General features: G+C 40.2%; 1 protein-coding gene across 5 annotated transcripts in view; it reads right to left on the reverse strand.

The window, feature by feature from the left end:
* Positions 1-25765, reverse strand: part of arhgef25a (Rho guanine nucleotide exchange factor (GEF) 25a) — a 38239-nt gene that overhangs the window by 7519 nt on the left and 4955 nt on the right. Inside the window, exons 1-5 of one of the 5 annotated variants that reach the window (XM_077718751.1) lie at positions 23915-24540; positions 22821-22932; positions 4877-5184; positions 4402-4512; positions 1419-1552 (exon numbers count right to left, since the gene is read on the reverse strand). In XM_077718751.1, coding sequence (XP_077574877.1) covers positions 1419-1552; positions 4402-4512; positions 4877-5184; positions 22821-22932; positions 23915-24010 — 761 coding nt within the window. In that variant the 5' untranslated portion in view covers positions 24011-24540. Of the gene's footprint in view, positions 1-1418; positions 1553-4401; positions 4516-4876; positions 5185-5262; positions 5312-16874; positions 17294-22820; positions 22933-23914; positions 24541-25765 lie in introns of those variants that run through there. The other 4 variants (XM_077718743.1, XM_077718757.1, XM_077718766.1 and 1 more) reach the window with 4 other exon arrangements.

Genomic DNA, 25765 nt, shown 5'->3' on the forward strand with positions numbered 1-25765 from the left:
AATTGGAAATGTTACATCTTTGGGAAGGCTGCCAGTTAATTGCCATTAGTTAGTGCCACAGAAGGCAATAATCATCCAATCCATTTGAACTGCTAGGGCTGGCAGTAAACGTTCAATGGAATGGGCATCTATCACTGTCAATAATTGCTAATGAGATAAAACATTTGTTTGATAAAGGCCACCCCATGTAAATCATTCAGTTTGAAATTATATAGGCAAACCAACATTATTAAAAGAAGCTTGCATTGGATATTTATGGTATATATATTTTTCTATACTCAACAGCTGTAATTACCTATATTTTAAATACAGTTTCTGGCTCTAACAATGTCGTCTGAATCATTCAATTATAAATATCGCTTGACTGCCCCAAGCTTTACTTAATATCTGTTGTTAACCTTGTGCTATTGATGCGAAGTCCTACACAGCTCACTAGATGATGTAACGTGCCTCTTAGTCAAAGGTCAATTGTGCAAATGTCTTATTAGCCAAACCATCGCTTTTAGATGCAAAATCACACAGTCAGGAATCAACACACTTTTACTGCCAGGTTTGTGAGCTCAAAAGCTTCTTATTGTCTTCCCCTGCCACAAGCATGACCACAGAATAACAGCCATTCTCAAAGTGTAGTACTACCAGTGGTAGGCCTGCTGCCTCTAGTAGTATGTAAAGTTTTGACTAAATTAAAAGCTCAGACAACTTTTTATCAATCCACAGACGTACACTAATCAAGTTCACTTATATTGAACCTGAACTATGAAAGATTCACATTTAGCATATAGGAACTGTATATTTTCCATTATTTAGGAACATAATGTAGTAATTTCATTTAAAACTAAGTACATTACATAATTATTTAAGTACATTATTTTTAAAATGTAAATGCAGTGTTTGTGCTGAAACTTAAGCTTATAATTGAATTTAATGCCTTTGTTGTCATTATACAAGTACAATGAGATTTAAAACTTCACCATATAGTGTAGACATAAATAAGTACTCAGAAAATTATTTTTATGTCCAACAAAAAGAAGTGAGGTAAAAATAAATAAATAAATTCATAAATAAATACAAAAGTGACTAAAGGAATTAGCAGTACTTGATCAATGTAGCTATGGTGTTTTAGTGTTTTATAAAATAACTGCATTTTTGTCTGAACATTTGGCCTAATACACTAACTAATGACAGGTGAAAAATGTCCATTTTGACCGACTGGCCGCTGCCTGCCTCTCCTAGTCAAAGGGATTGGACTTCTAGTGCCATCAGTGACACCCATTGAGTTATTTCTTGGCTTAGTATGGTACTTCACTGAAGGGGCAAGTATTTTTTGAGGTGGTACTTGCTGTAAAATATTGAAGGACCTCTAAAATAAAGGTTTGCGGTAGACAAACTTGTGTCAGGACCTTGAACAGAAAACTTACAAGCTTTTCTCCAGTGCACTTTTTCTTTCCTCCTCTGTATCAGCGACCGAAGACCATTGACTCGATGTGTCGTCCATCAGGATTGAGACGCTGTCATCTGGTACAACAGAGGTAGACTGAGTGTCCAGAGTGTCCTGAGCACAAAGTCACAAACGGACAATCAGAGAAAAGTATAAATCACCGGCAATGTAGCGTTATTGTGGACTCATGTGGCAAATAATGTGCAGGAGCACCGATAAAGAGCAGGAGGTGCCCGCTAATGACGCAGGTTGCCAAGGTGACGAGAGGCGGCGGCCACCAAACATGAGGAATCGGGTGATAAGGAGATCTGATAGAGATTGACACTCATCATCACTTATAGAGAGATGGAAGGAGGAAGATGAGGACATTATTCTTAAAAGTTAAAAGTGGAAATGATAAATGAAGCTAGTAAATGTCCTTGATTGAGTTTTGACTTTAGAAGATGAGCCATACAATTACACCAGCGCAGTAAAGGACTGATTTACGACCTCATAAATGTTATTTTCTTGTTTACTATCTGACAATTTGAGCTAATAAGTGATGCATTAGGAATGCTTTGATTTCTGATGCAGCATTTACGACAACATGTCCTTCCTAGGCAGAGTACGGCCCAAGCGGTGCTGAACTAATCAACTGTGTTCACTGCTATATAATGGACCCCTTCTCATGCTGTTTTCCTGGAATTGACACAATTTCCTGAGGAGAAACATTGACTGGAGGAGTACATTCTGTATGCAGCTAGAACCAGTCTTGACTCAATACTCTGCATTGCTTGTTTTTATAACCCATTTCTCTGTAACAAAAATGAACATATTAAGAAGTTATTGCTCTAATTTTAGATGGTAGTTTATTCACATTACTTTGATGGGATAAGCATACATTTACAGCTGTCTGTCAAAATCCATGTGGACTGTCAATCAAGCCAAGCAGAGGCTTCCCTACTTAAAACAAACCCCAATACACCAAAAATTCAAGCACAGACAGGCAGAAGCATGTCAAAAATATACATCAAGAAGAGCAATCACAGAGAGCATCACTGAATTTGGTTGATAAAGTAAGTTACTTTAAGTATGAAAAAAGTTATAGTTAAATTATTTTGGCGACCTTTGACCAAAATGTAATCACCTCTCTCCTTTCATATTAAAACTGTTATATCTTACGAGTTTGATAATCCCTTTCTATGTTCTGAAGTTATTCTAAAATGTCTTTTCTGATTGAAAAAATATATATACAAAAGGGTACAAAAGACTCCTTCTGTAGGATCTGCCTATGAGATAACTAATGCCTTTGAATTATATAGAGACCGAAATCTGGGTCTTCAATTCATTGGCAACCAGTGACAATGGTAGACGTCCAAACCATTTGGAGTCAAAATGGATTGAACACCTACATCCCTGGATCATTGTGTCTATAGAGGAGAGCTCGAGCCTGGCTGACAGGACCCTGATCTCATCCAGATGTTCTGTGGCAAAACCCTTAGTAAGAATCAACAGTGCAAGTTAGGGTTTTTTTTAGGTTTGTTTTTAACTAGAGGCTCTATCAATGAGGAAAAGTATATCGTTATAACTCTATGGGACAAAGCCTTGGAACATTATATCTTTTATTAATGTGTTAAAATGTTTAAGATTAAGATCTCAGGATATATTGCCTGGTGTGGCTTTTATGAGGTCTTTGCTCATTCTGTTTTGGTACCATTTATCAGGCATGGGGTTCTCATATGATGAAGTCATTCAAATATATCTCTGTCCCTGGTGGTTGGTGGTAACGCTCATAGTTTTGCTTGGAAGAAGACGCAGCGCGTTTTCCATTCTCTCATTATGTCTGAGTTGGTTAAAAAATGCATTTACGCAGGTTTTGGGTCAACCCCCCTTTGCAAGCTAAAGAGCACTTTTATGATATCTCAAAAAACAGTCCCATTTATTTCCACTCAGTAAGACATTAGTCAGACAATGTGTTGCAATGTGGGTCAAGATGACTGCAAAAGGTGTGCATGACGATAACCATTTAGATGGAGTCATTTGTTGTGTCTCGCACAGTGCAATCACAATACATCCCACTGACCAAGAAACAAGTGTTGCAAAACATGCATTTGGCAGGAAACGTGTGTGTAAGGGGGGTGTAGATTAGAGACAATGGTGTTTTAAAAAGAGCAAATGAAACAATACATTCATGGTCAATGGATGAGAGCATATGAGTCAGAAAGCACAGATTGAAAATGACTGCCACCTCCTTTGTTTTCTGTCTTTGAAGATTGGCAGACCAAAGTGCTGATGTAATTTTATTAGGGTCCTTTGATGTGTTGCAAAGACACAAATTAAAATATTTCTTGCCTCGAGTGCTCACTTTTTTTCTGTTTTTTTAATCTGCTCAACTCATCCCCTATCCAAAGGGAACTGTTTATCAATTTGTTTTAGGGACCAGTCATTGGTGAGCCCACTTAAGTAACCCAATTAACAATGAAATGGACAGGCAAAGCTGCACAAAGCTTTTCTGGTCTGTTGACATTCTTTGAGAACTCCCCCATTCACAAATTGCCAGAATATGAGGATATACTGAAATTGCATCTTCTGTTGGCCATTTTGTAAAGTTATAGTAAAGAAATCCATCCACAAACTGATGAGAGAAACTTTCATTAATTCCTTCCATCTTTATCCAAGGGAACTTTGTAATCTATTTAACTCCCTTGATATCTGTCTAGCACAGCATTTTTGGCTGTGGTAAAGCATTTATGTTACTTTCTCTTACCATGTGGAGCAATATTGTGTGTTTATTTTTGCTCGGTAAATAAGCACCGCTACCACCAATAAAGCTTGTCGCTGCTACTATTTTACGAGAGGTCCATGGAGACAAGAGTACTTATGTGTGGGAACCTTACTCAGAAACGTTGAACTTGTGTTCCTCGAATACAAGGGGAAGGCTACATGTATGATGACTCTAAGAGTATGTGTAGTATTTTACAGACCTGCATGTGAGGCAGCGATGTGCAGCCGATCAGCGAATCAGTTATGTAACCAGGGGACTGGAGCGTCGCCGGCGACAGATCTTCGGGGCTAGCTAGACCGTCTTTCCACTCCTGCTGTGAGCAAACATACACACACATCCACAGGTCAGGAAGACTGTGTCATAGGGTCTTAAACGCACCGTGCCTTGCAGAAGTACACACTTGCACACTCATTTTCGGTTTCGGTGGCAAAAGAGTTTCGGACTGGAACTACGTCACATTCTGTCACTGAATGTTCGGTGTAACTGTAACATATTAGGTGTAAGACAGGAAGAGGAAGCCCTTCTCTAGCCCTTGTAATGCATACAATAGACAATAAACATCTGTTCTAGAGACAGAAGCCACCATTGTTCCTAAAGTGTAACTATTATAAGGCAGTTGAAGCGTTATGTTTTTGTGTTGTGTGACAGGAAAAAAATGACATTTTCATGCTCACCAGTTCTGTATGTGTGAGGGGCAGATTTGTGAGAGGCTCGTCAGACCTCAGGGAGCCGTGTAGATCCTGGCTTTGACTGTGGGACGGAAGTGAAGGAGGCTTTTCCTCAAGTTTGCGAATCTGACGCTCTCCTTTGGCCGCTGCCCCCACACTGAGCTTCCGAACGGGGTTTGTGAGCCATTTCTTGAGTGTGCTTACGGACCGCTTGGAGCCGGGGGAACTTGGGGCCGAGCTGCTCGAAGCCAGGGGAGGCAGGGAGGCCACTGAGGTTGAGATGCTACCCTCACTGGCTGCTGCCGAATAGGAGTCTGTAGAAAGAGCAGAGGTAAATTGTAAATTTTGGTTCTCCAAAAGTTGAATCAAGGTCAATCGCAACGCAACCTTACTCGCCATGTTCACAGATCAAGAATGGTGCTGGACTTTCGGCTTATGATAGAGTGAATAACTCTGGGAGTAAAACAGAAACTGAAGCAAAAAATGAGGCCAGTGGTGCAGGTCGCTAGGAGGTGGCTGGAGGACTGGAAGCGAGAGAAATAAAAACAAAGAGTGGATATATAAAAATAGCCTGCCCCCCTAAAACACAGCTGTGCTCCTGTGAGCTAACTCGCTGTTTACAGGAAGTCTACCATTTTCAGTTTGGATCCCATGATCAGATGAAAGGTAGAAGAATGTGCTGTTTAGTTCAGTCTAGAGCTACAGTGTGGTGACTAAAACACTCCACAGATATTGTAATCTCAGACGTACAATGGAAGTGGCAGTAAGGTTGGCCAGGGCAAGCGGACATCCATGATTTATTCATTTTTAAAAAAAGCATGCTTTGATCGGTTTGTTATTTTTGTTTTTCTTGTCCCTCATTTCCATCTGGCTGCATCTCCTCTATGTGCAGCTGCTTTTCTCAAACTCATTGTGTGCATTCAACTACACTTCATGTTCACTTTTTGTTTTTGTTTTGTTTTAAAATAACCTGAGTTATGCTGAGTTATGACCCTTGATTACTTGTTTTCTGCAGGTGGAAAAAAACTTACTCCAAGTTACCATCATCATAAATCATTATTTGTTTTAATGTGATTGGCTGGTAACCAATTCAGTGTCTCCCATACCTATTGCCCACAGTTGGCTGTTACAGGCCCGAGCACCCTCGCGACGACGCTTGTGAGGATAAGCAGTACAGAAAATGAATGAATGAATAAAAAATACATGTTTATCAGTTTGAGAATCAAATATCCCGTTATTGTAGCGTCACTGTATCCTATTTTAATTCATGTTTAAGAAAAAAGTCCCAACTGGAATTGGAATTGCGGTTGTATAATGCACACAGATTCATCGCGTCAACATCTGTCACCATGGCAACTCTACCTTTTCCTGGATGACCCAGCAAAGCTAGAGCTCGATATGGTTATGAAACCTTCAGGAAGGTACTGTGATGATATCCGTGGACGCTTTTAGTCACAGCAACAGGAAAGCACAAAGGAAACCGACGAGCTCACCCACAAAGCAACATGTTCCCCCGACAACATTGCTGGATTAGAAATTTGACATTATACACCCACATTGCAAAAATTAGGAAGAAAAAAGGCTTCCCACTCTCCCTCGGCTCTGCTATGTGCTGATACTACCTATCACTATCCATCATGATAATGGGACTTCAAAGCAAAGCTTACTCACCGTGATTTAGATAATGCATCTTAAATATTACTATTGTGACAGTTATAAAGAAGCAGAGCACGACAAGACAACTTGTTCTTCTCTTTTAGACTTGCTGTGGCTTACTCACGGGGTAAAGTGAGATGGCAATCCTCGAGACAAAAGTCAACAAATGACTTTTTGACTAGATTTTCTAAAGCATTGGGAATATCGACAATCAATCACTTGATAATTAGGTGTTTTGAAAGGCATCTTCTGAGGAAGCTCTCTGATCGTTATGTTTCTCGGGAGTCGTGCAAATATAAGTTTTTATACAATATCTACCCATGGGTGGAAAAAGTAAGATTTAATTACCAGTGAATTAAGAGGACTCTGCTTGTTGACCACTCAATTTTGCCTCTGGCCGTTACAGGACCATTAACTATTAATTCAAGGCAGATGGGTAGGGTTTTTATTTATTTTTGCATATGTTTAGAGCCAATTTCTTATCTTTTCGATGCAATATAATTTAATTACCATCAACACTACATTGCAGACAGTAACAATGGAGTTTTGAAGACTTATTTAAGGTTTTTCTTCACAACCAAAACAAGTGGTTTCTTTCTACAATTGTACCCATACCCATGAAATTGACTTTCTTTTTTGAAATTGTTTCGTAACACGGATTTTAGCATTTAGGGACATATTTTACACAGATGTTATGTTGGACCCAGTGGTTGCCCACCCACACGAGCTGGCTCTTGCCTCGCTGGCTCTTGCCTACAGCGCATTACCATCGGTTTCGGCATCATAGAGACACAGCTTCCTTCTACCCAATGGGAGGCCAGCGAAGTGTTGGGAGACAGCCAATGGGTAAGCAATTCTCCCACAAGAATTAAAAACAAACAAACAGACACAGGAAATGTATTGACATTTTGTCTGATGTGTGATTTTGTTTGACATTTTGTAACTTGGATTTTTTATTTATTTGTTGTAGAAGCATTTATAAGTAGAGGTACAACTGCATTTATAACATCACCCCAAACCAAAAAGTAGGGCCTGTGCGGTTCTGGAGCAGTTAATGGGTTTATAACACTTTTTTTTTAACAAATTTCTGGCAAACCATGCATTATAAAGTGTTTTTTTTTTTTTTGCTGATCATCCATTTGAGCAACTAACAACTGTTTCGTGTCCAGATTTGAGGACCCCAAAGGAAAACATATTTTCACAACATCCTTGTGCTGGAAGCATTCCCTTATTGTGCAAAATCCAATCAACAAGTGACTTGCCCAGTCATGCCAAAGAAGCCAAAATAAATCTAGGAATATTCTCCGGAGGTAAAGAACATTTAACTAAATCAAAATTGTTGAGCTTTATGGCCTAAATTTGGAGTGTAAGCAAACATGAATTCATACAAGCAAAACAGTTGAGTGAGTCGATGGAGATGGATGAACTGTGAGCATTCACCGTCTTTGTTTTGATCCAACTTTCCTTTCATATTGATCACTTTGTCTGAGAGAGCTGCTGAGTGGACAATCAGGCTAAAAGCGTCGACGGAAATGGAACATACTTGTTCACAGCCACCCCACTTTGGAGGTCTCTGTTGTCTTTATAGGTCAGTGAGGACCATAGCAAAAATGAGCCCCTGGCAAAAAAGAGCCAGATGGTCTTGCAGTCATAATAGTTGGAAACCTATACAGTTGAGGCATTGAAAAACAATGACAGCAGCTTTAGATTGAAACTGTGGAAATCAAGCAGAAGACAGCATTACGCTTCTATCCCCCCTCCCTCACGCTCATGACACTGATGACTACTCTTCATCCCATGCGCTACCTGGTATATTGCATTTCACCTACTTAGAGGAAATGGACACTCAGCAAGGAGGATGAACAAGCTGAAAGGAAGACAAGGCACTTAGTATCACAGTCATATGGACGGGAAAGCCAAGATACTATCTATTGTGATGGACTCCATAGATCACCAGCTGTCATTCCCAAGGAAAACACATTTTGACACGTTTTATGCTACAGAATATTATCATTGACTTGTAATAGAAACAATCCGTCCTGCTGGTTTAGACTCTAATGGCACAAATAGCTTACTTTGACAGCAGGAACTTTACACAAATTACAAGAGAGATTGTTACCAGAGGGCAAAATCAATGTTCCATTTAATGAATGTAGGCAATTTTGCACGCTTGGTCCATAGCTTACATGCGATTTCATTTTGCCTGTTTGAATGTGTGATGACTCAATACAGGCATTTGACTTTCCTCGCCTAACTTCCACCCTTCCTCTTTCCTCTCTCTGAAAGTTGGCCACCCCTCAAATGCTTCTATCCTGCCACAGTGACCTCTGCATCTGTCTGCACTGCAGTATTGCTGGGTCGTGCCCCCGGGATGTCAACACATAACTCCCTCATCGCATGCAAAGCAGAGTTCCACATTTTCTGAGCACTGCACATAAAGGCAGGCATAAGCAACTCGGCAGGTCAGGCAGCTTGTTGAGGTCAAATCTTCAGGTAGGATTATAAAAGTGCCTCCCCAGTTTCTGAAATTACAATATGCATTGCAATGAAGTTGGGGGATGACAATAAAGGAAGACAGACAAGAGAAGAGAGATTTCCTGTCTTCCCACTGACCCACTTTTAGAGTAGACACACTGCCTTTCTTCCAGCAGCACGCGGTCACTCTTAAGTAAAGGAGCAAGAAAGCTGATCAGTGTTCAGCAAGAAACAAACCACCATAGGGTGAAAGACTTACATGGGTGTCTGTGTTTAATAAGCAACTTATCTTGTTCTTATGAAACAATCCTAAGTGATGAATGGATTAGTCATTGCGCCCCCGATGCAGGTAAACTACTCCATTTCAAATGTCCAAGGTTGGATATTCACATAACCAGAGTTGCACAAAGGTTATGACCAACCTCTGAAAGTTATCTTTCTTTGGAAAAAAGATGATGCTTCATCACTGGTGGGCATAAGTCAATGGTGGGCCACCTGGGTCTGGAAGGCCTTCTCTGCTGGCCTAAACAAATATCTGAATCATAGACTGATGCTAATTATATAATGCCCATGAATAATTATTAAATACCTCCATGTATGTATGTCAACTTCCTTTCATTGCGTTTCCCCTGATTCTGCTGCTACCAGATTGTGTTTTCATATTCAAGCATTTAATCAATCACATTCCAGGCATTATTAGTTGCCAGAATCAGAAATCTACCCAGGTGTCTTCACAAATGGCAGAATTTTTTCATTTATAAGTTTCTTTAGAGTTATTTAAAAGTGATGTTATTGTATTTATTTAGTATAATGGGGTGTATTTGCTAAACTTTACGGCATACATTACATACATACTCCTACATAACGGCATTCTACTATTTGACATCGAAAATATCAAGGTTGGATATATCATGTCGATTCAGCTTTTTTCTTTTTTTTTGCTATAGCCTCGTCACATTTTTACTAAGAACCATCAAAGTGCAAATATAGCATTATTCTGCCATGCACTATTGTAAGAGTTATTTTTATATTAATGTCACAGCTGTTACATCCACATGAAAGAACGAAGGGGGGGAAAAAAAAACACTACTCAAGGTGGCACTGCTCAGAACCTGTTGTTTCGTTGTGCACTTTGCAGCCAGCTGTTGATGATCATAATGATTATTCAGGCACACACCCAATGAGGGAAAGGGAATTAGTCACACGTTGGCAAACAAGGCTGCCATTAAGTAGGAAATACACCTAAAAACAGCCAGATGAAAAGCGATTGCGACTCCATATGGCAATGGCGGTCGTCAAGATGCAGACTAAGAGAACCTGAAGACAAAGCCCAACCGACTTGACTGTGGCGATTTGGAAACACCACAGACTGCACAACTATTTACACACAACTATTTATGCACAACTATTTCATTGGTATTAAATCTCCCTTTGCAGCTTTCCCGAAAGGAAAAGAAAAACACGACTCCGTTGATTTTACAGAGATTTTACAGCTGTTTTAAATCGAGGTCTGAATGTTCAACCCACTGAGATACTAAAAAGCTTATCATCATTCAGCACATATTGGGATGAGGTGTGCAGATGAACTGAAGTGCCACCAAAGCAGACGTCCACGTCCTAACCCTGACCAACAGATATGTTCCTGCAGCAAAAGACTTTCTGCGCTGTGAATGCTGTTCTCAGTCAGACTTGATGGGCTTTCCAGACAAATATTGTCATTCCTTTCCATGGCTCTCCACTTCATTTCCCACTCATCCCCATAGCAACAAGACCCAGGAAGAGAAAGTGAGGGACAGACCACACAAAAGATCAGCAAATGCACAGATAAGAAAACAACACAGGTGGGAACACACACAAACACCAGTATATGTAAGTGTTATAATTAATTAGCATATCTTATTCATCAATATTTATACAGAAACCACTCAGAGTTATTCGTGAGATAATACTGTGAGCACAAATGACGGCTTCCTTTCAAATAGTAAATCCTCTGCACCTGTCAGCCTTTGACTATTCCTCTTCAAATCCTACACTCAAACACAGCGCTTCAGCTTCTGGCCATTTGGAGGATATCTCACAAATACACAAATCACTTCAGTGTATGAGTCGTTCATAAACTGTACTAAGTATGATTTGAACCTAAATTAGGATGTTTTTGTTTTCAGTTTTTTACTTGTATATAAGTCATGAAATAACAAAATCCTAAATACAGGACATTAAGTGATAAAAAATGTCAAACCATTAGATTGATGCCAAACCTGTGAGATGAACAGTACAAGTCACATGCTTACAATGGTGCATCTCTTCAAAACAAGATGGCGATGGCAAATGGAGGAGACCATCTCTTATTTTAGACATTTTATAAAGTGAGTGAAAAGTCAGGCAGCACTTAATGGCAGCAACTAACAATATAAATTCGAATTGTATTGCTACTGATCCTAAATGTTCACTTGTTTGTATATTTGCGCCATGGCAAGGTATCCGAATCTTTAAAACCCAAAAGTCTTACTTAAATGCTCATGATCTGTCTATAATGAACGATCAGTAGGGTGGCCAAACGTCCTCTTTTCCTAGAAATGTCTACTTCTTAAACGGGGTCAGCGACGTGCAATGTTTCAGTTAGATGACTAGATCATCTATAAAAAACGAACAATCTCTGACCATGACTACTCGCTGCTCGCCATCTATTCTTCTTGGAACTCCGCTGGCTTTCCCAACTATCTTCCTCTATTTAATCCGATTGAATTGATTTCTTATTCTGAGAAAGTGTGAAGAGGAATAACTACTTGAGAAATCACCACTTAACTTGTTACTACAGCCTTCAGTCTGTTGAATAAGTCTGTTGTCCAAACAAATGGTATTAAAACACTGTAAAATGTATATACATAATCAAACGAGTCTTAAATGGATGGTGGAAAATAGGAAAATTAAAGTAAAAGACATACAATGAACCATAAGACCCAAAGGGGAGTGGGTGGGCTTGGTTGGAAATAAGTGGCTGCCTTGGCTCTCTTGTGCTGTGGGAGAATTCTTTCTAAACAAGGTATGGAATGCGCTCCTGTGTTTCATAATTTGTTCCCCTTTTTGCTTTCTCTCCACAATTACAAATAGAGCCTTGAGGTAGAAGAAAGGAGTTTAGAGTTAAGGTGCACGAGAGCTTTAAAAATAAGTCTGAGCAAATGGAGCAAGAGTAAAGGTTGAGCAAAAAAAAAGAGGGAGACAGCGAATATCACGAAACAGGAGAGGACATCATTAATAACCGGCTGGCTGGCCACACGCCGGACTGTCTGAAAGATGAAAAAGAGGAGGGGCGGGGGGCTAACGGGAAGACTAAATGAAGGATTCTAATGCTCCACTGGCTTCTCAAATTCCACGCTGAAAAATCACCCAGCACTCAGCCCAAAATCTGTGCCGGGAACTAAGGTTGTCACAGGTCACCTCATCCTTTTCCTGTCTGTCCTTTCTTCGCATAACTGAGGCGATGAACCCCAAAAATATGGGGACTGGTTGGACAGCAAAGAAACTGGGTGAGAGATGACGAGGTGGGCTCAGGAGCAAAGATTAAAAATATCTCCGTACAGGAGGTCAGGCCGCGTCAATGCAGCTGCATACCATTCAATTCAGCTATTTTGGTTGCTTTTTCCATAATGTCCAAAGTCTGCCTTATAAGCTGAAGAGAAAAACAGGTTCTCCCGCTGAGACATAAAAAGGCACGCTGCTTTTGTCGCGACAATTTTCCCCCGCCTTTTGCCAGCAGTGCTGTTTTCTGTCAAAGTGCAATCGATTTGTCATTTTAAAAAAATAGTCGTGTCTTACGACTACGGCGCAGAGAAACTGCTCCAGGATATTGTCGAATGGATTATATTGTATTGTGAAGTGCCAAAATACAACAAAAAAGAGCCACCACATTCATTATAAAGGTAGAGGCAAAAGTTCTCATCTCATTTTATCCTCATTGGGGTTATAGGGGGTGCTAGAGCCAATCCTAGCTGTCTCCGGGCCAGAGGCAAGGGACACCCTGAATCGGTGGCCAGCCGATTGCAGGAAAAGCGGAAATAGGCAACCACGCATACTTACAGCCATAGCTTGGCGCAATTTAGAGTGTCCAATCAGCCAACCATGCATGTTTTTGAATTGTGGGAGGAAACCGGAATACACGGAGGAAACCCACGCAGACCCGTGGAGAACATGCAAACTTCACACAAGTGGATAAACCTGGATTCGAACCCAAGACCCCAGAGCTTTGAGGCCGGTTCACTAACCACTCGCCCCACCGAGCTGCTGTGGCAAAAGTTCTCAAACAAAAATAATATGACCAAGATATTTTGGTAATACCCAAGTCATTCAGAAACACATATAGTCTTTGCTCATTTTTTTGATGAGATGAACCAGTCCGTGATCCGTTTCCTTCAATTCCATTGCTTCATTACCTCTGTCTGAGAGTTAGTGTCTCTGTGCAAGATGGCTGAAACACTGATTTCCAGGCTTGTGTTCACCTTGATGGCGAAAAAAGGTCATTTTGGATTAATTGACTTTTTATTTGGGATCACATTCCTAGTGCTCATAGAACAAGAGTAGTGCTTGGAAGTATCCTGGTGCTATCCTATTACATGCCTCAGTCAACACTCAAGCTGTGCTTTTTCACTTGGTGCAATACAACACAAAAGTCTGACAATGAATAAAAACTAAACATTGTGTCAGTACACACTTTGAAACCTTGATTTTGAAAGCATTTCTTGGGGAGGCCCAGTGAAAGAGTGGTTAGCATGTCCACCTCACAGTTGTGAGATCGAGGAATCAATTTCTTGCTGGGTGTTTTCTGCGGGTACTCCACCTTCCTCCCACATGCCAAAAACATGCATGGTAGGCTAGTCAAACAGTCGAAATTGACTCCTAATGTGAGCATGAACGCCCTGCGATTGGCTGGCAACGAGTTGAGATTGTACCCAACCTAGGGTCCATTAAGATTACCGAGATCAAGTATAACATATTTGGATTTTGTCTTTCCTTTTTTTTCCCCACCTGTCCATTTTCCCGTTATCTCCACCACCAGTTCAGTTGAGTAGTTCTCAGATCAATAATTCCTCCCAAATGCGCTGCATAAATTGATGGCTCAGGTTGCTATATTATGCTTCCCCTCAGGCTACCATTGCCAACAATAACACTAAAAATGGTAGAACGGATAATTACCGTATTTTCATGACTATAAGGCACACTTCAAAGTCTTAAATTTTCTCCAAAATAGACAGTGCGCCTTATAATCCAGTGCGCCTTATATATGGAAAAAATGTCATTCATTGAGGGTGCGCCTTATAGTCGTGAAAATACGGTAGTAGTTTATTGGAGTATAATGTCATATTTTTGCTAAAATATTCTGAGAACTTAATCAGAAAAAAGACTGAATTGTTTGAATTAAAGAATGCCATGGTAGTTGAAGACAAGGATGAGCCGCTATTTGAGTGACAATGACTTCCTATCGAGTTTTGATGTAATGGGAACACAACTGTGAAAATGAAAGGTGTATATCGTGTGACCAGCTGGTGCATGTGTGTCATCCGACACGAAAGTACTCTTTATTATGTTCAATTAGATGATGACTCATGCGGTGCACTGTAATTCTGTCCACGTCAATGGCTTGTTTGTTGTTAAAACACACAAAATACCCTTTAAAATAAAACCAGTTAAAAATAAACAAGGGGCCAACAGAACCATCTCTTGGGAAAATTGACTTTAAAATAAATCTTTAAAACAAATTCTCGTCACTCTAACTGGGTGCTTAGGGTTGACGTGTCATAAACAGCTGACCCAAAAGAATGGAGTGGCTTAAAAAGACTAAAAAGATTCCATGACTGACCAGGAGAGAAAGTTTATGGCCATCATCTGAGAAGAAAGGCCAGGATGTAGAAGAAGACTGACGGCAGAAACAACAGTAATTTATGTGAACAGAGATGCTTCACAACATCTGGGGATGAGCAACATGCTCAAACTCAAATCAGATGAGCTACTTTGAAAACAAATATGACTGAAACATAAATAGAAATCCACCATAAAACATTAGGCAAGTGAAAACAAAATGACTGTATTGAATAAATGAAGAAATGCATATGAGAATTTTGGGACTATACACTATACTAGTGGCCTATCAACCGAAAATTACAAAAACTAAATTTATTTAAAAAAATCTCAAGTTAATTTTGATATGAAGTAGAACAGAAAGGTTGTTTCCAAGAGACAGATCTAAGAGCAACCCATGTGGTGTATCAGTACATGTAACCGCCCCAGAATGCCTTGCGCACTGTGTTTTGTTTTATATTATGTATAAAAACAAACATTTTTATCACTAGAATGCATGTGTTGTGTTACATTAGGATACCCTACCACTATTCAGCCTGTTCTCTATTTTAAATGTCCTTTTAAGAGTTAATTACTGTTATTACTATTAGATTCTATCAAAAAAACCCTCCCCCCATAAAATGCAACTTGTACTGCAATACGAGTATTTTATTTTTATTTTTATTTTTTTTACTGACGATGAACAGAGATCGTCCAAACTGGTTTTCATTATTCTACAACAAGAACCATGAGGTTCTATTCTAATTATAGATATTGCTTCACTGTAGAAACTGAATATGATCCCCACAACAACACTATTATTAAACTAATGATTTTACATGGGAAAGTACTTTACATGATAAATGAGCGTATACCAAGATAGTACATCAAATTTTTAAGGAAGCGGTGCATTAAAAATATCCTGATCTACAATCTAAATGTATTCTGTGGCTATACTCAAAACATCTTTCTGCATTTAATCAAATAGTCATTCATGTAATGCGAAGAATCGGAATTCAAACTACAAGTAGGAGCAATAAAAATATATATCTAGATCCCTCTTCACATTTCAAAACATTATCAAGAGGATTTTGCTTCAACAATATAGCACGCTTTATATAATTCCCCAACCGCTCTCTTTCTTTCATTGGGACTTCTGACAACATATACTAGTTCAACCCCCCCAACGCACATGATTCCATATCATCATCTAAGTGCCAGCGAATTTGCTATGATAACATGCAAGAGGTGCAGTGGGGAGCTGCAGGCTATGGAAAAGGAGAATATCTATTACATAAGAGATTAAACTCAAGGAATCATTGGTATTTATCCAGGAACGCCAGCCAATAACATTAAAGCCTTCTTTATGAGACCCCCTATAGTATATGCAAGGCCTCAGCAGTAGGTTGCCCATTTATCCCTTTCATACAGGCGTGCAAAAGGGTGCGAATACACAACTGAAACATCACAGCACATGTTGCTACCAGATGATTAACTTAGTGAGGTGATCACTCAAAATAGATGACTCATACACTCCAGTGGTCAAATGCTACATGGACTTCTGACTTTTGTGTCCAACGATAGTATTGACTGCACGCCACCCGCCGCTTTGACTCAGCTGCACTGTTGCCTAATGGACTACTACCTTTCCCTCTGAGCTTCATTACAACATTACAACCAGGCAGTCCAAGTTGATGGGTCAAGGGGGAGGGGGTCAGCTGTGTTTTGGGTACTGAGGAATACCCCCTAACTGTGATTTATCCAGCCACGTGCCACGCATTCCTGACTGACGTGCTCTTCAGCTGGAAGACACTTTCACATAAACACTAATCCCAAATTGTTTTCAATGGAAGAACGTATGATGCATATCCTCTTTTCCTGTTTCTACTCTGCTCCTTTTCTTTGAGCAATACTTGGTGTAGGTGTGTCACACCTGTTGCAAGAGGATTGAGGCTATAGATGTTCACATGAGAAATCATAGGAAGAAGAAAAGTAAAGACAAGGAGCAAATGTAGAAGAGATGAGGAAGTCTGACACTGACCTCTGACTCTAGCGTAGCAGCAGCCGCACTTAGTCAGGACTTTTCGGAATAAGTGTTGGCAGCCACAGCAGCCTCGGTGGTGGCGATGGTGATGGTGACCCCCTTTCATGCTTTTGGAGCATGAGCAGAAGTGGGCATGGCCCGCTCCACTTCCTTACCCCCCTCAAAGTTCAAATCCCAACCAGAATGAAAAAGCAGATCAGTGTGTTCTGCTCCTTAGTTGCGCCCTGACGGTTCAAGTCCTGAGGAGTTCACAATAGAAGCCTCAAAGAATTCCACCAAAGAGCCTATTAACAGTCTCACAAAGATCCCACACAGTAGTATATGGTCCTGTCGTCCGTCTTCATCTTTGGCTCGCCTTTGGTTTCATGTGTTGCGCTCGCCTCGGTGAACTGTCTGGTCAAATGACGGACTGCTTCAGCTGAGAGAGAGAGGAGAGAGGCAGAGAGAGGGGCAAAAGACGGAGTAGGGGGAGGGTTGAGTTTGGAGGGTGGAGTCTACACACTCCCCTCACTGGCTGTTTCAGGATAAGGTTCAGACTCCCCTAATTTTCTCTCTTCCTGTACGCCCCCCACCAACAAACCATCGCCTCCGCCTCTTCTTTCCTTCTCAGCTGTTTTTCCTCTGCTCTCCCCTCACTCTCATTCCGTCTGCTCGATTATTCTCCCGTCTAGCAAAACTTCCAAGCACAAGAGCAGATAAAAAGAGCATCTGCACTTTCCGATTTGATCGTGTATGACAAAGACACCTCTGTTGACGAAGTACATTGTGAACAGAGGAGAAGCCATGTTAGGTCGTAGGTGTAACATACTGCAGTTTTCTTTCAAGTGCCATCCAAGAATGCTTTTGCCTTAGACAGCCAATGCCAAAGTTCAATTATGAACAAGAATCCAACAGACCAAGCTTTTCTTTTCTCTTTCTATTTTCTTGGGATCTCAAATTTCACAATGTTTGCCAATTGGCCTGACAATGCAGCTTTAAATTCAGTGAATGTCTAATGTGTTAGCAAAGACAAAGAAATCCCAGAAGAGCTCCACGCATTAAGAGAAAAGCAAGCTACACTTAAGATCTTCGTTTTTAGGTGCAGTTTTTTTAGAATAAAAGGACTAAACATAAATAAAGGTCTAACATTTGATCTTGGCACAGCCCCAATGTTTTAGCGAGTCCATCCGACCTGCCTCCGGATGGCAGACCACCTGTAGGCAGACCAGCCATGGAAATCAACACAACATCTACCTGGAAATATTGTCCGAAACCTGCTGAACAGACAGCTCACAAGATTGGCATATATGACACCATGATTCAGTTCCTGGCACCCTTCTCAAAGCCTTTGACGACCAGTGGACTAAAACTCCACAGACTTGGTCAGCAACCCAATCAACTTGATGCGTTGGACTCATGCACTACGTGAATGGTAGCCACATCAGACACAGACTGCTTTTCTAAACACTCCAGCTATTTAATATTACTAAATGCAGTGCCCCTGTGGGCAATTGGTTAGCACATCGGCCTCAGAGATCGAGAGGTCAACCCTAGCTGGGTTCCTGTGGGGAGTTTGCATGTACTCCCCAGCCCTGTGTTGGTTTTCTGCGGGTACTCCGGTTTCCTCCCACATCCCAAAATGTATGGTAGGCTGATTGAACACTACATTACCCCTAGATATGAGTGAGAGCGTAAATGGTTGTCCATCTCGTGCCATGCGATTTGCTAGCCACCAATTCAGGGTGTCACCCGCCACCGGTGCCCATAGTTGGCTGGGATAGGCTCCAGCACCACCCGCAGCTCTTGTGAGTAGTACGGAAAATGAATGAATGAATGAATTACCAAATTAAATGCATAAACTATACAAACTGGAATCTATTATATATATGTTATATATTATATATGTATAGCCTAGCTTTGCTTTATAATCAGTGCTGCTCATTAAAGTGCTTTCATTGTTTGTTCAAACCTATTGTAACCCGGGCAATTTAGCGAGGAACTTACTCATTGGGTACTAATTAAATGACCTTATCAGTCTTTGACATGGAGGAATTATCAAAAATTATGTGCAGAAAAATGAAAAAATATGCATATCTTCCTCCCACTTGAAGGGAGAGTGGGAGATGATGTGAGATGAGCATTAACACCAATTTGTCTCCCTGCTTTTATTTTTTTACCCTAAGCTCTCAATGACATCCCCTCACACACACTCCCACGCATACACACGCAACACTAAAATCCAACATTACACAGTGTATCAATATAATTATGTTATAAAAGAAACACTCAGGGATGTGGTTTAGGAAAGGAAATTATTGAAATGTATTGATTTTTTACTGCAGCCTTGTATCTATTTCCATGTACCATTGGACACTTGATTGGATAAACGCAAATTTGATCATCATAGCACGAGTTTTAACTCAGGAGAATCACACGCATTTCACCAACCACTCTTCATCTACATTAGCCTCTCAGCAATCTGATATTCTGCCAAAGAATGCTTGCTTAGATTTTTTTTTCTGTCTTACTCCCCTTGCCTATTTTCCTTTACCTCCCTTTTTTCTCTGCCTTCTTCTCTAAACTAAAAGCCAATTAAGGAAAACCGGGATCCTTGACATGTTGACAGGAGGAGTTGGTTTTAGGCTTTGGACAACATTCCATCAAGAAGCAGGAGTCACTGTCATGTTTTTTGTCATATTGTCCTGGGAGTACTTGCCGTTTCTTCCCAATTACAGCAACAGCAGATGTTGTAGGTGTACAGGAAAATGTGTTTTTTTTTTCTCCCCTAGACCATGCAGAAGCAGACTTTCACTCTTGAGACATCACAAATTGCAGAACTATATGCCTCAGCCTTTCACATTCTGGAAATTATTTCCAGCAGATTCTAGTTTTCTTTGTTTATTAGGTCATTTGCAGGTGAGAGTTTGAGTGTGTGATACTCTGAGTGAAAACCTTTACATAATATGAGGATTGATGGAACATATACTTCACATTCTGAACCTTTTGGCTAATTTCACTGTAAGATATCTTTCAAATTAATTTCCATGACCAATTTAGGGTCCAACAATGCCGTCGGCTTTGGTTGCACAACACACAAACAGACTTGACACTGTCAATATATTTTGACTAAAGCTAATTCCAGGACTGGGAAACTTAGTGTTTACTTCAAAACTGCAATACAATGGTGACTTAACCTAAAAGTCATTTTTTTATATCCACATCGTTTTTCCTTTTTCTTTATCATCACAAAAAAAAAATGTGATTGTACGTAGTTGCAGAAATGTATTTTGTCTTTGCGACACAATGTGCCATACACTTTTTCATTATTATTGCCCACGCAGAATTTTGTGTGACAATGCTATTTATCCCTTGGACCATTCCATGCAATATAATGCAGCTTCAGGTTGATCTCTTCCCATTTAAGGTCACACGCACAAGTCCTTCCCAGGGGCCTCTGGGATCAGCACTCTCCCAGCCTCTGGTCAAACTGCATATAAATGATTTCATGCATATTCTTCTCATTTACCTTGGATTTGTAGAAAGATGATGTCTGTACTGTATATGGAAGTAAGAGTGCTAAGTAAAGCCACTTATCTCTCTACTCAAGTCAGCCATAGCATTAAAACTGTATCTGTAAATGGCAAAATATCATAACAACATTGAATTATATCTGTGTGGTATTATAAACCATTTTGGGGGAGTCTGTAGAAAAATTAAAAAACTGCTAGGATGCAAAATACTGGTATGATTTGAAGAAAGATATCATTTTTAAAATCTCTTTGCACTACGACAGGACCACAGGTTTAAAATTGTGCCATTTCAAACATTACCCAGAGGAAAAGTAGGAGTAGGGATTACCGTAAATTAGAAATGTAGTGGGTAAAAAATGGAAATGGAATATTTTCTTCTTCTGTTAAAAAAATGGAATGTTTGCAAAGCACTGTAATGGTGTGGAACATGGTAATGAGATTTTTTTTTTTGTATTTTAATCTAAAAGTTGGCGCTGTCATAGTCTTGTGATTCCTGTAAAGTCACGGGCAGGCGTCTTGTTTCTAATGCATAACAGATGGCCATTAATGCCATCAAAAGCATTTCAGAGGCCTCACCTTTTCTCATCCCTATCATGCACTCCAAACTGGCCTGACCTCTCTGTAGCAAATCATAGCAGAATGCAATCACACATCCAGTGTCACTGTCACACTTTTTTTTGAAAAAAGTTTATGAACCATTTTTTTTTTTTTTCCATTCCTGTGGCCGCCGGGTGGTTAGCACGTGAGCCTCACATTTCTGGGGACGAGAGTTCGATCGCAAGTCCTGTGTGGAGTTTGCATGTTCTTTCCGTACTTGTGGGTTTTCTCTGGGTACTCCAGTTTCCTCCCACATCCCAAAAACATGCAGTGTATGGTGATTAATAACTCTAAATGGACCTTACGTGAATGTCATCATGAATGGTTGTCTGCCTCCTTCGGCCTGCACAGCGATTGGCTGGCCACCAATCCGGGATGGCGCAAGTACCGCCGCAACCCTTGAGGATAAGCGGTTCAGAAAATTAATGAATGAATGTTTCCCACTCCACAGGCCTGGCCATAACCTGGCCTTCTAAAAAGAATACTAAAACTAAATCAAAATAATACCTTCTATTGTTCCAATTTCCTCGTACATCCCAAAAACATGCATAATAGGCTGATTGGACACTAAATTGCCCCTAGGTATGAACGTGAGTTTGAATGGCTGTCCGTCCCCTTTGTGCCCTGCGATTGACTGGCTACTGATTCAGGGTGTCCCCCACTTGATGCCCATAGTTGTCTGGGATAGACTGATAACTAGCTTTCTGTAAAAAGAACAATGCAATTCCATTTTTAAAACATAAATATTATGATAATCAAAAGGACCAGCTTTCTCCTACATATATCCAAGCCATTTTTATAACGAATGGCACTGGAATCTGTAAAGTGAACAACTCCGGGATCCCAAAAGTCTGCCGCCTGTTATTGTGGTCTGGAAGTCTTCCTGCTGTTTCATTCACTCATATTCCATCCAATTTCCTATCCGGAGGAAATTTGGCCTATACGCAAAATACACTCAGCAAAGGCAGATGACAAGGGAAACAAACAATTTGCCTTATGGTCAAAGTCCACATGACTTTCTCTTTCTTCCAAAGCACACCCCAACAAAATTAGGCCATTAAAGATAAGCATCATCGACAGCTCCTTATGGGCTCACTCCTCCACAAAATTGGAGTGGTGGTACAGTGAGCACTGATTTCCGCAGTCGTTGGCAGGCCAACCATATGCTCCACACCAGCACACACTTTCTTTAGACACAGCATCCAATCAAAAGTCTCATCAAGAGACAAAGCTCCTTTTGTTCCATTACTCTGAGGGAAAAGGAAAGGCATTAATAACTTTCTTTTTAGTTGTGCACTGTAAAGGCCTTAGATACCCTTCACTTGTGGCCTAAGAACTTCAATGACGTGCATTTAAAACTTGGTTCCAATTCATTTTATTCTACAAAACACTTTTCTTCATTTCTAACCATTTTTTATTAAAGGGGTATAAGTTTGTAAGTTATCCTTTTTTCTGCCCAGTTTTGTTTCTGTGTGTTGCCATATAAAGCTGATTTGTCCAGGGCTTTAGACTCTGCATTGCTCCCCAAACAAAGTGGTCACCAACACTGCATTTGATCTCCATAAAAGAATTTGGGGACTAAATTAAGGCTCTTGTTTTGAAACATTTCCCGGGTCAGATCTGACCGTTTTTGCCAAGCTTACGGCAGTTCGTATGGGCAACTTAAGTAATTGAATGGCTGCTAAGGGCATTTTACAGCCATGACGTGTCACATAAAAGAACCAAAGCTGAGGTGGGATGTTACAATGGCTCTGACTGGTTTGGTGAGGGTCAATGTTTAGAAAACATTGTAGCTTTGTGACAGTGTGTCACGCTGGGTGAAGCTTTCAGGTCTTACCTGTTCCTTCTCTGGCCTGCACCCAGTCTTGTTCCTCAGGATCGCAACAGCCCTGGACCGACCCCCTTCCCTCTTTGTTCGATGGGAGGTCCATTTCACCGCCCTCCGTGAGCTGCATACAGAGATGCCTTTGTCAGATGGAGTTCTCCTCTACGGGAGGAGGTCTTGGTAAGAGTGATTAGGGTCTCAAAACCACAAAAACCTAACACTCCCGCTTGTGTTTTTCCATCCGTGGCTTTACTCCATGAGCAACAATTCAGTGGAAATTGTGGTAGGCTGCCATTTAGATTGAATGGTCCTTCAGTAGAGGATTCAGCCCATAAAATGTGAAAATGGTAGGAGAAAATTATATCACCAGATGAGCATTGAATATATATTTTTAGATAAAGATTGTATTTTAAAGATAAAATTAAAATACTGTAAAGCCTAACAAAATTACAAACTTTATACAGTACTATTATGTCAAGTGCTGCTTTACCACCATTATAATTTCATCATCCTCATAAAATGAACTTTTGAGCAATTTGACTCTTTACAGTACAAGGAACCATATTTGAAAAGTCATCAAAACTGACAAATAACCCTAGAGCACTGCCTAGTGGTTTATTCATCTGCAAAAATTTCAAATATCAAAGTTTTTGAATTTACCTTTTCTAGTGCTGGCATGGTTTTTCTTACACATCATAAAAACATATTCCCAATTATTTAAGACTCAGGATTTTTGAGATATTGATATGAATATATACAAATAATTGTTTGTTTATTTGAACCCACTGATTGTCCTTGGATTGGTCCACCCAATCAAAACCAGCTAGAACAGACATCAGTTTACTTGTCACTCAAAAGAAGACAATTGTTCTAGACAACAAATGAAGTGAAAACATACATTCCTCCATCATGTAATAAGAAATTGATTTCGACCAACCGAATACATTGTCACTGAATGGTGATGAAAATAAAGCATTCGCATTCCAAATAACTTTTTAGTGAGTTGAACAAGTGGCATCCTGCTTTTCCTGATTTTACATTGTGTGTCATCCATATTTCCTAAATACTTTCTAAGCAATGAGGAGAGAGACTCTGTTTCAACTCACCCACTGTTGATTGGGCATTGCCACAGAAGTAAGCATGTCAGCCATGGCTCCCAACATCTGGTCAGTGCGTCCGGAGTTCTTCTGAAGTGCCTTCATTCTCTCCACCTTTAGATTAAGCTTTACAACAACCTTTAATCCCACTACTTCTACAGGCCTTTAGTCTCTGGTTTTCTCGTCCTAATGCGTTTTTGGCCTGCAGTGTGAGAAGTCCATATATTTATCTGAGCCGCAGACTTCATGTAACGGAACGGTTCTGAAAGAGGATCGAGGGACAGGCAGTCGTCCCAGTTTATAATGAAAAGCTCCTGCGAAACACACATTCAAGATTTATTTGGGCCTCCTTGCACTGCCTGCCTCCGAGTTTGTATCCTCTTGTCAAGAGTTGCTGATGAACTGTCATGTCCTTCTCTCTAAGTCCAACTGGTGAACTGAGACTCATCACCCTCTCTGCAATCCTCCGATCTACTTCTTCATTGGCTGCTTGAGATTACCACCCTCTCACCCAAGGAACCCTCCTCCCATCAACTTCCATTATTGTTCCCCTTCCTTGTCTTCAAGTCAAAAATTCCTTGCTGAATACCATTGTTGCTTCCGTTCAACATGTTTTCTGAGCTTTCTTCAAAGTACACTTCCACCTCTTCCCTCCCTCACAGCAAATGTGTCCAAGTCGCAGTGACACATGGTGTGTGTGTGAACCCACAAGCGGTGGGGGCAGCCCCAAATAAGGTCTGAACACAGGGGCCCTTAAGCTCATCTATTTATGAGACTATCATCAATTGTACCAAGATCTTATTCAACTCCATGAAATGCCGAATGCAAAAAAATGTTGATGACGAATTGCAATTTCTTAATGCTGCTGAACAATAAAGTGGGATTAAGCCCATTTAAGGACGACATTGAACATTATTCTACAATGAAAGTCCATGAAGAACCTAGTTAATGAAGTTTCACTGCTGTTATCAATAAAGTGTTCTTTCCAAAGAAGGCAATTTATCACACTTGCAATAAATCCTCTAGAAGTGGGTCGCATATTTTAGAAGGAAAAGAAAATGTATGACTACAAGACAACTTCACTCGAAATCGCTATCCACATGAACGGATATCCAACTTCGAGACACAATTTTAAAATATTGTCCATTTGCTTGTTTGCATCATTTACAATGATCGCAGTATATTTATTTTCCAATTCTGTAGCTACAATTGCAAAATTTATGACATTAATATTTACATTTGTCCTGTTGACTTCAGACCAAACCTAAAACGTGGGCGATGCACACCTTTTGTGCTGGTGTGAATGCAAACCCTCTATTTTCTCTATATCAACACTATTTTACAGTTAATGTTACTGCAAGCGTATTTACAGTGCAAAGATAAAACCTGATAAATGGTAGTGTCTTCTGAGTTCAGAATCTCCCTTTTAGTCAAATAAATATCCATTATTATAGTCCATTATTCAAAATTGGACACAATCGCTTATTTCAGTGTAGACGTTTTTGGCCCGCTTTAAATCCGATCAAGTTGCTGCAGACAGAATGTCCTGCACAGACTTCAAAAAACTACTTTTTTTTCCTAGTGACATTATCACGTGTCCTCGAGTGAAGCACATTAATTTCTGATTCGAATTACCATTCCTAAATCATTGGAAATGTCATTGCTCAGCATGAATACAGTATATTTAGTAGTCTGTCCTTGCTGTTTACCACCCCAATTGTTTGATTCCCAGCAGATTTAAAAGCAGACTTGGATTGTGTTACATGGAAAACTCTTGAGTTAAGAGCTGGCAAAAAGCAATCCTTGATAAAGTGCCAATCGTCTAATATTAGCTGCACATGGCCGTTTACAGAGTTACTC

This window comes from Stigmatopora nigra, chromosome 1 (genome assembly GCF_051989575.1).
Source record: "Stigmatopora nigra isolate UIUO_SnigA chromosome 1, RoL_Snig_1.1, whole genome shotgun sequence".
NCBI lineage: Eukaryota > Metazoa > Chordata > Actinopteri > Syngnathiformes > Syngnathidae > Stigmatopora > Stigmatopora nigra.